At 44.6% G+C, this 13018-nt stretch overlaps 1 protein-coding gene across 1 annotated transcript in view; it reads left to right on the top strand.

Moving 5' to 3' along the window:
• T265_14911 (hypothetical protein) overlaps positions 1-9434 on the top strand; it is a gene marked incomplete at both ends in the record, with an annotated part of 62033 nt that extends 52599 nt beyond the window's left edge. The window contains 4 exons of the mRNA XM_009175779.1: positions 116-315; positions 1823-1984; positions 4124-4438; positions 8481-9434. Coding sequence (XP_009174043.1) covers positions 116-315; positions 1823-1984; positions 4124-4438; positions 8481-8580 — 777 coding nt within the window. The remainder of the gene's footprint in view (positions 1-115; positions 316-1822; positions 1985-4123; positions 4439-8480) is intronic.
• Positions 9435-13018: the final 3584 nt, after the last annotated feature.

Here is a 13018-nt window from a genome sequence, read left to right as displayed (position 1 = left end):
TTTACCCGAGATCTTCTTTAGGAGACACAAATACCCGATTCCATGTTGATGCTCTTAAAACATTTTTTTCGTTCATCATTCGTTTGTTTGTTTGTTTGCTTGCTTGTTTGTCCAGATTTCGACAGAAATACTTCGGCGAGTTCATCTTTTTCCAAGCCATCTAGAACCTCGTGACCTTGACCTGATAATTCCGGGTAGCGATTGGCCTACTTGGATTCAGACGGAACTTGGACGACTCAGTCGTGAATGTGCCAGTCCAAAGCCCAAAGGATGGACAGCACTCAGTCGTGAGGCATGGAAATCCTACCAGTCTGGGTGAGTAAAATCTATGGTGTTGCTTCAAATTGGCTCAGACACTATTGATTAATTAGTCATTTTATTGACCACTATCTATCGATCAATCAGTCAAATGTCAACTGATCAGCAACTTCAAAGATGACCGTGAAGATTCCAGAAAAACAATATCACCTGGTGAGGTACCGGGAATTAGTTTACCTCCCCAGGAATCGTAGATGGTTAGGATACCATTGAAAGGAAGAAGGCCTTCGCTGCGGAGTTGTTTACCAGAAAACACCAACTGACCAGTTACAGACTATTGGACAGGGAAGCAAAACTCTCATTTGCATCTTACTTACAAAAACTGAATATCCATCTTCTCTTGAACGCGTCTTCCTGAACTTTTCTGGATATTCATTGACTTTTGCTCGAATCTAAGCAAATGCTACAAAGCGGCTCCACAAATTCCACAACAGATCTCCCTTTTCAAGAGACACAAAGCGAACTTACAAGAAGAAAACATTACAAGAAAAACATTACAAGAAGAAAACATTTACAAGAAGAAAACAAGAAAAACAAGAAGAAAAAACTCGCATGCCTCCCCCATCGGTAGTATCACCATCACACCATGGCCGGTTTCCATGGAGTGCAGCCACACTAATCATTCACGACTGGGATTCAGAGATGAGGGAAATAGGATGCAGTTCAGTTTTTCGGCATGGTGAACACTTGTGTTCGTCGAAGTGGTGAGCACGCTTCATTAGAATGTTATTTAGTTCAACAGCCTGGTGTCTAAGCCAGAACACCTGACTGCTTACCTCTTCCAACCGATGGTCGACCGGATGACGTGACAATCGTGGTTTGAAACTTATTCGGACAATAGGAATAAATAAACAGATTGTTTGTAAATGGGTTCCATCGGGCAACCCATCATTCCCGACAAGCCCGAGCGGATTTTAGAATTAGTCAAAGCACAGTTTGCGGGGAGTGGTTTCTTGACAGCCTATTCATTCAAATTTGTCAGGACAGTTAAGAAAGAGACAGCTGACATCAACCAAATCTTCCGGAAACTTACGCCTATGAATTGGAGAAGTCAAGCTCAGAGGTTGTCTGGGTGCTGACCAATGGGAACACGAGTCAGCCAACTAATCAATAGGGTTGAATGCACAACCGACCAATCTTGATCAAGGGTCAAATTCCGACTAACAGAATGTTCATGAACCATTACTATTTTTATATGAGCAGCCGGAATATTTCTCAAAAGTGGATCTCCCAATTTCTCATACCTTTTGTTCCATCCCCTGAAAACTGAGCCTTGTTTGGCAGTAAACCAGAACTTTTGTGCTAGTTATTATCTTGAATTTTAGCTATGGAGGCATTTTTATCGCAAAATCAATATCATGAATCGGTTAAAAAGCTTTCGTTCTGATTACTTTCCCTGACTATCAGAAACAACGTTTAATGGGGACTTTGGATTGTTCATTCGGGTAGAAAAAATCATGCGTGAGGACAAGATTCAAGATAGTTATTTTTATTTCCTGTTCAGCTCGGGCGCAGGCGAATCATTGGATGGACTGGAGATTTACTTCAGAAAACCAACTGAACTGGCTTCTGTACAGAACGATCCTCAGTTGCGTACATGGCGGTGTTCGCTAGTCATTCCAGAAAGCAATCCGAAGAAAATTCTCGACCATTACTGGAGCCGAAGGTGAGTTGCTCTTTGAACTACTATCTAAAAGCAAGTAACATATCGCTACGGTAGTTTACCATATCCATCCTTTCGAAGGGAACATTTCCACTGAGCTTGAAAATTCCACTACACACTTGCTCTCTACTATGAAATGCAAATTTCTGATAACTCGCATTTACTAATCACAGTCAGGCCAGCACGCCAAACCAAATTGCAAAGCGGCAATGCGCTATTGCCCAGGGCTGGCAACGACCGGTATAATCCTGGTTTTCGAACCGACGACTATGAAACGGACAGAAAATCACACGGTTGACGAGTAAAAACACGGACGAGTTCGTAATACACTACTCATGATGTTGCTGAAAACTCATCAACAGCTCACGATCGGTTTCTCCCATCTTGGGGCTCATCAGGGAGCCGTAGTCCCCGATCTACTTGAACCCAAATTGCACGAAATTAGCTAAGTACACTCATTTGCGTACCAGTACAGTTTTAAAGGGAGGGTAGCCTGAAACCCAGTGGGATCTCTCATTTATTTGTTTTAAGCTGCAGCAGGCCGCCGCATCATGTTTCAGTTGATACGATATTCCAGACATCGCGATACATGAATAGCTGTAACACACTACTCATAAGACTGTTGAAAACCCTTCGACAGCCTACGATCAATTTCGCCCTTTTGTTCGCTTTTTTCTTCAGTCAGGCGGCGTGCTTAGCGCCTGACACCTTTAATTCAGACATTCTTAGGCCTCTAGACGTCAAAGATGTTGCTCGGCCGTAAATGGCCTTTGGTCCAGTTGACGGAAAGTGCAAATCTATTAATTGCGTGCAATGCGTGCAGACCATCAGTTAAAAATAGTGTGAGCTGAGTGCGACCTTGTAGCTCTGGTCCATTCGAGGAAATGACGTTCTTTGTTGTGTGGCTGTCGACCCATCGATCAATATTTTAGCCGAATGTGACCCCGTACCTATTCCTCAGTCGAGGGGCGGAATATTCTTCAGATTAATGGGTTTTTTACCGACAAAACGCCGGAGAGACGGCCGGATGTCAAACTCGAACAAACTAGATACAACAAATTAAACTCGAGAGCCGAATACACACTTGATTTCACTTTCGATGACTCAATTTTTATTGGTGTATTATTGGACCCTCATTCGTAACTTTAAACTCAACGACCGGTCAGCTCCGGACGCGATGTTCCATAGATTGTCTCGGTAGTATGGGACCGTCGCGTACCAATGGAGTGAGCCTGCATCATGCCACCATCAAGGAAGCGCCAGATATCCTCACACTTAAATTCAGCAGGAGTACTGGGAGGAAAGTAGTCTTTATTGTTCTATGGCACACCTGGGTATGTCACTTAAGAGTGAACGTTTGTTCAGACTTCCCTAAAACGCGGCTAACCCTCCCGACACTGGTCCGGTCGTGCAGCTACCCCCGGCTATTCCTGCTCTCCCAAAAAGGGCCGACTTGTGATTAGAAGCGGAAAGTGTTGATCGTAATTATGATAGCAGTAAATGCCCGCCAAACTCAGGATTGAAATATTGCTCAGCTGTAGCACCCTTTCGGTGCCTAACTGCCATGCCACCCGAAGGTTGCGCGAGGGATGAGGTACTGACAGGTTTCCTAGGCCTAGACAGGGGAAGCCGAGAGGCAGAGGTCGGGTTCGAACCACGAACCTTCCGGTCAGTAAATTCGCGCTCTAACCACCTGGGCCGTTTTTTCAACTCAGGATTAATGGGGTTTTTGAGAACGAAGTTGCATCATTTCGAGCGCACACCTGACGCGCAAGCCAGGTGATTCGAACCTGCCCATATTGACTCGAAGTAAGAACTCGTCCGTACCTGCTTGTTTTCACACCTGACCGATTTTTCATTCCCAAAAAAGCTCACTTCGACTCATGCGTTTCGTGATATTGTAGGTCATTATATTATCAATTCTCTTTAGGACTTAAATGAATTCAAACATCAAAACATTAATTGTCGTCCAGGATAGTTTCACTATTACTAAAGGATTGAACAGTTTGTTATACCCGTTTCGCTGGTCTGTTTTGGATCCCACACAAAAGAGGTACCATTGAGCTCTTCCACAATATCACCTGTTTAATCCAACTTATCACCCACCTGCATACTCTGCTTTATTCCATTTGTTATCGGCAGAACTTCGTGGGACCCAGATATTCAACAGGTTCAGGTAGTCGAGCAGATTTCCGACTGTGTTGATATCTGCCGGTTCGTCCATACAGTTACATTCCCTTTACCAGTGACCCAGTTTCACGTTCTTCGAGGACGACAAAGCTCCTTGGTGGATGGGTGTTGCGCCATAATTTGTGAATCCGTCTCATCAGTTGGGGGCGACAATGTGCTCACAACCGACACAGCGATTGGCCATATTTATGAAGATCACGTCTATGTGCGACCTCAGCCCGAGACTAACGGATGTCGCGTCTACCTGCTTTCACGAGTGGACCTGAAGTGAGTTCTCTCCAAATTTAAACTATTCGCCAACCAACTTACCACTTGTTTGCATGTGACACTGGGTTACCTATCTTGTCGAGATTTGGATCGATTGCTTGGTAATGTAGCTCGCTTGGCCCTTTCCCTGAAGACCGGTGGTGTCAATCAAGTTAAAATTTGAAATTATAGTCTTTAGGACAAGCCAAAGTGGGCCTGTTGACTGCCTCAGTAGATTTTCGGACCCGGGTGCGTTTCTGCCATTTGATGGTTGATGTAGATCCGATTTGTTTTTGTTGTGTCCTCGGAAGAAATCCCGCACCTCGGGTTTGCCATGTTCCAATTCAAACTCACCGGCCGTCCAAAGATGTATGAACTTTGTCAACGTCAGATAACATAAACTGTCCAAGGCCCGCGTAACCTAGTAAGGTGCGGTTGTCACCACTTCTGATTGATTGCCGTGATCAGCTTACCGCATCCGCACACTCGTGAGAAATACGGCTGCGGTACAGTGAGAAAGCGGATAAGAACCGCTGTCGAGGTGACCGTGGGTGTGGCTTGAAAAAACTGTAGAAGCAGATAGGCTGAATGAAGCACCCGACCTGAGATGTACGTTCAAACCACCGCATGAAAGTGCTACCAGCCTTCATTTGCATATGAGTATTAAGCGGCCGAAGTACACTTTCTTGGTTAATGTCTTTTCCACGTGTTGACCATACCAGCGACGGTCTCACTACAGTTCCGAACTATATGATCCCATGGTTAATAAAACCGTTACCCTCATATCAGTGGTGTTAAACATCTTTCAATGTTAGTCTCCGCGCAACACGGTGCAGCTGCTTCGTTCCGGTTAATAAGAACCATGAGTGGTACTCAGCTCTGTTCGAGCACCCTAATTTTATGGCACGGCGGCTGACGATGAATGAGGTGATGGCTTGTGGCGAGAAGATATCCGATTGCAAACTATTGGGGAGGGGGCAGGCGATCCAGCATTTTGAAAGAGATAATCTGAACCCACGCTCACTGCAACAAACTAGCATGATGGATGTTTGCCCGGTGCTGAGGCCGGTGATCCAAAAGGCCGACGAATTTGGTCATCGATGGTCGTTGACTTGTTCGCTGAGCTGGGCAATTTGATTCCAAACGTCTAATCACCAATCGCAGTGACATCATCAGTACGTTATTGGGGAGCGTAAAGGTGCGCAGAGGTGGGTTAGTGGTTATCATCGATTCACGGGACTTAACGGATGTGCTAGAATGAAGCTGGGATGAAGCCTCGTCATACATTACAACAGAACTACGGGTCCTCAACCGAAGGAGATTGACTTATTTGAACCTAGTCACATGGCTTACACGTATTCACATTCAACTGCGGTGCAAGTTACATTGGGAGAACAGACCACCAGAATCGAAGAGTGCATGCCTGAGTGGTTCCAAATACTGAGTAGACCTGCGGAGAAAACCACCACAGTATTCGGTGGCCGCAAGTCGTCAGGTTCATCTCACCTCTGCTTTTTACAACTATCTATGCCAGTGTGTCCGGAAATTTTCTGAAGCTGTTGCAGTAAACGGTTTGAAATCTTTACTAGGTATTTAAGTAGTGTAGTGATGCAACAAGTCATGTGCTCCCCTAGCCGGCTGACCTATTCGATGCGTTACAGATCTTGTTTTTTTTTTAAATTGTGACTTGGTTCTGTAATTGAAACCAGTCTATGCTGAAAATATGAGAAGCACTCTTACAGGTATTCCGTCCGTGTTGGGAATCATCACCTCACGAATTTCCAAGTTGATTCGAACTCGCGATCTCCCGACTAGTAGTCTGAACATCTAACCTGCCGGTCATGAGCGGTTAATACGAAATTGTACTTTTTTGGACTTTTGGCCAGACAACCCAAAATGCTTGATTCTGCCAGTATCCATCATCGGCCACTCAGTTCGATTCTGCTTTGTTGAGTGTCAGCTTCCATTCTCTTCCGTGAACCTAAAGCAATCATACTTTCGACGCGGCCAGACACTTTACGGCTTTTTAACCTATGATGAGAAGAGCAACCGTCTGAACGTCTTTTGAGTCGTAAAGATTCAAAGACAAGTACTACTGGACCTGTTTGTTTTTGTATGGCTGTGGAACTCGGCCTGTTCGGGAAGTGGAACTGAGACGTCTTTAGGTGCTCGACAATCGTCGTCTCAGAACCGTAGCTCATGTGGGTTGGTGTTGCCGCATTCGTAAAGAGATTATTAGAAAACGAGTTTTCGGTTGTGGAGAGGGTACTTCCATTGTAGAATGTGTCCTGCACCAGAATCCGCGTTGGTAGAGACATGTGTTGTGTATGCCGAACCATCGTTTGTCGAAGAGAGTACTGTTTTCCATGCCCAATTCAGAGTGGCGGAAGCAGAGAGGTGGCCATTCCTTGACCTGACAGAGTGGTATGAAGGAGATTACTAGACGTTTGGGTGCTGTCTGTGCTTCCAAGATAAGGACCGCGTGATCTCCACCGCACCTGGTTGGGGACGCTACAAGATATGGCTGTCAAGTGATGTCAGTAGCGTTCTTGTTATCAGTTCCTATCCAGATTGATTGAGTGAATGTCTGGTGGTATAGACACCTCAAAATGATTGTAGTAATCTAGTACTAAGTCCCTTCCCGGTCCACCTTTATTTTTTTCTTTACAATAAGTATTTCACATAAATCATGGTTGTATGGCTGCGAAGCATCGGTGTTGAATACTGATATCATACTGTCGATGATAATGATGAGGACTATTGGACCTGAGTCAGAGACATTAAAAGATGACAAACAACAATAGCCGTAGAATCCGTCCGCCTGTGTTATTTACCCCGTTTTTTTCATTCGCAGCTTCCGTAATGCCACTAATGATTCAATCGAAAAACGATTGACCTTGTAGTTATTTCTTGCACTACGTCATGGTTGCCCGACCTCAACAAAGTAGATTCAGATCACGTGACCTGGTCTTCTGACCGATCGCGCAGCGGAAACGGTGTTTTACGCGTAATCACAATAGGCGAAATGCACTCATTTAAAAACTGAGTTGTTAGTGAGAAGACACCCTAAAGAATCACAATAGAATCAGTCATTCATTATACTCTTCAGCTGACTATGCTGGAAACAGGTCGCCTCATATTTCGGTTGGTACGAAATTCGAGATATCTCAGTATATTTTCTTGAAGCTTACCAGACTCTTCATCAACGCTGAGTAGTATGTTTCATCAATAACATAACCACGATACTTGCGCTGAAACGGAAAATCCTCTATTTCGGTCTGGCTACGGCACCTGACCGATCTAGCTGCACACTTTACCGTTTTTTTTATGGTTTAGTACATTTTCGATCACCATAACAACTATGTGCTATTCTGGGGTGCCTGTCAATTAAGTCGCTCATCGGCACCGCCACCCACGTCTGTGTCTGGCTCACCTGCCGGTCGGTCACTACCAACAACATAAGTGCCATCCCCCGTGCGCCTTAGTCCCCTACACACTACCTGCCCTGGTTCGTCTGACAACACTACCCCAGTCTGGGCTACGGTGCACAAGACAGGGAGTGTTGATCGCTTCTGTCCCCAGACCAATTGTCATTTTCGTGACCGTTCTACCCCAGGTCCCAATCGCACGTGCACATCAACTGTGTCAATTAAGGTGGCGAGATGGATAGGGGTTCAAAAAGCATTCATAAAGATCTCATTTGTGAGGTTCACATTAATTGGTTTCGGATGGGATTCCCATCACGTCCACAAACCTCAGTTGTCTGTTAACAGCCCAGTAACTGAAGATCTCTGCTGACGACAAAAAATGGAGTTGACTGAATGCCGTGCGGGTTTTTCTACAGCCTAGCCTAAATAAGACAATTCAGGTCGGTTGTTGAGAGTTTCAGCACAATCCCTTGTCTCACACTTGGTGGAAGCCTTAGAGAAAGCGCCATGACCACCGTGACAAAAGGGTGGCTTACAAAGTAAGATTTAAGGTTGATAGACTGGATCGAGCTTCACTGTGCTATTTGAGTTGTTGTCATTTGGTCATGTACTTGTTTCTGCTTTCTATCTGACAGGGGCCATACTCCAGATTGGTATACCAAACACTGGGGACATACCTTAGTCCGACGTCTAATCAACCTCAGGCGATCCTTTGATCCAGCACAACAGCGATGAGTGGGAATCACTACATCAATCAATCTGGACTCATCTCGAGACGAACGATGAACACTTCTCAGACCATACATACGGCATCTTCGGAGCTAACTGCTCAATTTGCTCAATTGCCACTGATTGATTTCATGATCCTAACAGAAGTTGTACACAGTTCCCCGCCTTCTCCGCACAGAAAGTTTTACCCAATAGCCCAATTATTGTATAATATCAATTCGGATTCCCTCTTTTCAGATCAACTACTAGCTGTGTGCAATGTTCAAAAATGCTTGTATACGCCTCCTCCAATTCATCAGGTTGCTTTGATGTGTTCTGACCACCAGATATTGATTTTTTTCGTATCTTCCGTGTCCCTCAGCTGGCTTTTTCCCATCCATTGAGAGATGGGAACCTCAACCACTTTCAGATCTGTCTTTCTTTTGGATCAGTAACGCCAGCCAAACAGTTACATTTGTCACTCTCCGCTATGACGTACAATTTTAACAATGCTAAATTATTCTCGACTTTCTTCGAGTACCACTCACTCGCTGTTGTTGCTGTTGTTGTCGTGGGACACTTCGTGGCTTTCGTCACACACACACACACACACATCCCGGATACCAACACTTGCCGTTGACCAACCCGGATCGCACAACAATAACCTATTTTGCCAATACTTTATTGCGCTATCGGAGACTCCGGTCGACTGGTGTCTTTCTTTTCTACTGAACCCGATTATTTATATTTTTCTTATCGATTATGCCACGCGGACGTTCGAGTCCTCACTCGCCATGCCCTGGCTGCCAGCGATAGGACACGCTTGGTCACGCTTGTGCACCAGGTGTGGTGTTTTTCCACCTATGTCGATTAAAATGCAGATATTATAGTTGCATATGATGAGTTTGTTTCGCACGCTTTCATCGGTTATGGACATAAATATTGGCAAGAAATCGTGGTGGGGAGGGGGGCGGGTTCGCTGCATTCTAGCTTCTTCTGATTGAACCGGTAAATGCACCGCAGTTCAGTTGACCAATCTGTTCAGCATAGGCGCGCATCTGAAGTCGATAGCGTTCCGTCGTTGAACTGTTTTGGAAAGGATGTTCCTGTAAAAATCCACGGGAAAAGATGGGGTTATTAGTGGATCATTGTGGTGAAAAACAAGAAAGTTGAAACACCGCCCACGAATTTCGCATGTTTTCTTATTCGTGATCAGCACTACTGGCTAATCGTTCAGGTATTTGAACTTCGAATCGATTACGTTAAGTTGGAGAATTATATTGATTTTCACTCACCGAATCGATCACAATCGATGAAACCTCGCTTCATGACGTGAAATTAAGCCAAGGCTGCTGAAATCGACCGAGACCGCCCGCTAGACGTCTAATCACCAACCACGAACATCAAAGTTTACTCAGTCTCGTTCAGACAAACTAAACACTGGGTCTGATAGACTGGCTGACCGTGAGCACATGCCTACTCCCTTGCAAGGAGCCGTCTGCTGTGGGTGAAGCGCCTATTTGAGGACATTTTGGAATGAGCCTGGTGTTCTTTAGTACCACATCGAGGCCCGGTAAAATGGCTTACAACCACAGAAACTGTAAAAACTTTCCCCCTAGAAAAAGCCCGAATGAACCATGGCGTTCGACGGATAGCCTTTCATTACCGATTCAGTGCAGTAAAACCCTGTGAGAAAATTAGATAAAGACTCTGGCTAGACTTCTTAATCAGAAGTGGGTGGGCAACCAAATAAAACAACAGCAACCGTACCGTAATTTTAAGACATGAAACAATATTACAGCTGATTTCAATAATCTGTGTGAAAAATGTAAATTCCCGACTAAGGTACCTAACGATCTCTGTTTACAAATTGTTCTGAAGGATGCACAAACGACGTCGTCCAGATAAGTGTTCACCTTGACAGTCAAGTATGGATACCAACTTTCTTATCAATAGTACGCCTGTGTGCGCTCAAAAGTACTGACTTAGATATAATTTATCGAATACAGAACTAGATAGAAACTCATGCCTGTAAATTCCAGCATGACCGGTAGACATTGACACGTCTCGAGCACAAGGCGATCATACATCACCAGTCAACGGAAGACGTTGAGTGGAATACTCACACGAGCAGATCAAATGTGGGGTAAAGTAGCAAATCACCAATTTAGAATTGGGATATTCTCCTTGTCCGACCACCCTCTGCACAACAACTTTTCCGACGCCGAATACCATCGCCTGTTCGTTTATCCTTTCGAAATTCAACCATCCTTATACAGCCGAACATGCCCGTCTTCTTCGAAGCCAGATTGAATTATCGCAAATCCTCGTCTGAACGAGTAGGTTTCTATGAACTATGTCACCGCAACAACTAAATTGCGGAGAAATGCATCCGAACATTTTTAGTAATTCGTAGGATCGATTGCTCTACACCATTTTTGACAGAGTATACCAGTTGAAAACCTGATGGTTTTGTCATATTCAGTATGCCCCAAATGGACGAGCTATTCGGTAGACGGACAAATCTGGTTAATACAAATATGTTGTGACCTTTTGTTGTGCAAGTTTATAACTTTCTTCCTGTGACTTCTCCCATGATTCTTCGACTTACCAGTGACAAGCCTAGTCTCGATGTATTGACCTCTTCTGGTAAGAACAGCCATCAGCCGACTCAACAAGTCCAATACAAGTGCAGTCGATATACACACACACAGTAGGTGCGGAAGATCATTGCGGTGGTGTCTGCAATGAAATTCGTATTTAGTTGACTGCAGTTCACGCCCACGATCTCGCTGGGACACTGCCGTGCGTGTTTATTTATGCAATACATGAATTAGAGTTTGCTGCGTCAAAAAGATGAGATTCTGTTTGTATCGATCGTTATCTCACAAATCAGCTGACTACATTCGGCCCGCGTGCGCCGAGCAGTAGGGTCGTTTTTTAAGCCATTCTCTGTGATAACTTTTTTCGCCAAGTTGAAAAATGCATATGGCCTGTAGGTCAATCGATAGGTGTGAGTGATTCCAGTGTTGGTCGCCTAATCTGCGATGCACGCTTTGACCGATGCGATTGAATATCGAGTGTTTATTGCGAAACCCTGAGATCGCCCAATCAAGACTGAAGCTATTCAGTCAGTTTTGCTAACAGAGAAAATTGTCTCAGTTCTTCCAGACGTACGCAAAGGTTAAGTCACTTCGAACCTTGAAGGGTCAGTTGATGACATTGCTGTGAGCAATAGCATGACTCTTTCATGAGTCCACATTATTCCAGGAACTCAACTATCTGTTTTGACGTCATACAACCACACAAATCACATTGTTTCTTTAGTTTACAGAGGATAATTATGCAAATGAGAACTGGGCGCATTGGTTTGAGCTGTGAATCTGCGAGCTGTTTTTCGGTGCTTGTGAACAGATTGCCACATAGCTTTTCGAGGTTTGATGACCTCGAAGTACAGATCAAATAAGATTGGTGTGGTGAAAATGACACCCGTGGGGTGATAGCTTACTGCGTAACAGTGGTCCGTATGTAATGCGCCCAGGTCACCGCTAAACCACTTAGAATTACTCCAACACTAGTATCCGATTCAGCAAATTTTGTTTGCCTTTATTGTTTCATGAGTCGTGTCAGTTTGTCAGTCAAGAAGTAGTTTCCCGGATTCATCCTATCCTTGGTTATCATTGGATACAAAGTGAACGACGAGATCAGCTGGATTCATCAGGTTAGTGCTGATCTGAAAATTATCAAACATGATCGGTTTCGGTCAGCTGGTTTTCGGCCCTACCAGAACATCTCGGAAAACAGGTGCTGACAGATGGGGGGTATTCGGTTAAAAGTAATGCGTTTCCAAGGGATACGCAGCTTTCATATTCACTAACCACAAAGTTCCTGGAACTTTCTTGGCCCACACCTTTCAACTGAATCAAAAAAGATCGCAGCAACCCGGATAGCCAGATAGACGAATGTTTGGACTACCAATTTGGCAACTCGGGTTTGAATCCAACACGGACATCCTCTAATTTGCTACAGTCTCCGTCCTGATAACCTCTGAATGTGTTGGTTCACAAGTAAAGACGTAAAGAACAAAGACGATCGAACATGTTGTGATGAATCAGCTACTCCACTCTAACAGCTTTCTCTGAACTGAGGTATCCTTGGGCTGTGGAGTTGCCAGAACTCTGCCCAAGTTGGATTTGTCAGTGACCGATTTCGAAGACTGTTTTGTTGTTCATCTCTCATCCGTAACTGACTAGTTCCAAGGTATCCCAAACGATACTCTTATGGGAATACCAATTAACCGAACTCGTCTACATTTTCCGTAACTTTTCGAGCAATTTTATTCTGGTGTCTCCTGCTCGCATCATCTTCAGCGTTCGGCCAAGTGTACACATGAGAACGTGTCAACGCGATTTGCGGAGGAAGATGCTGTGGAGAAGAAACTCGCTTAGACAACAAACTGGTGAGA

Source organism: Opisthorchis viverrini (genome assembly GCF_000715545.1).
Source record: "Opisthorchis viverrini unplaced genomic scaffold opera_v5_291, whole genome shotgun sequence".
Classification (NCBI taxonomy): Eukaryota; Metazoa; Platyhelminthes; class Trematoda; order Opisthorchiida; family Opisthorchiidae; genus Opisthorchis; species Opisthorchis viverrini.
The sequence above is the reverse complement of the archived record's forward strand: the minus strand, read 5'-3'. Positions and strand labels throughout refer to the sequence as shown.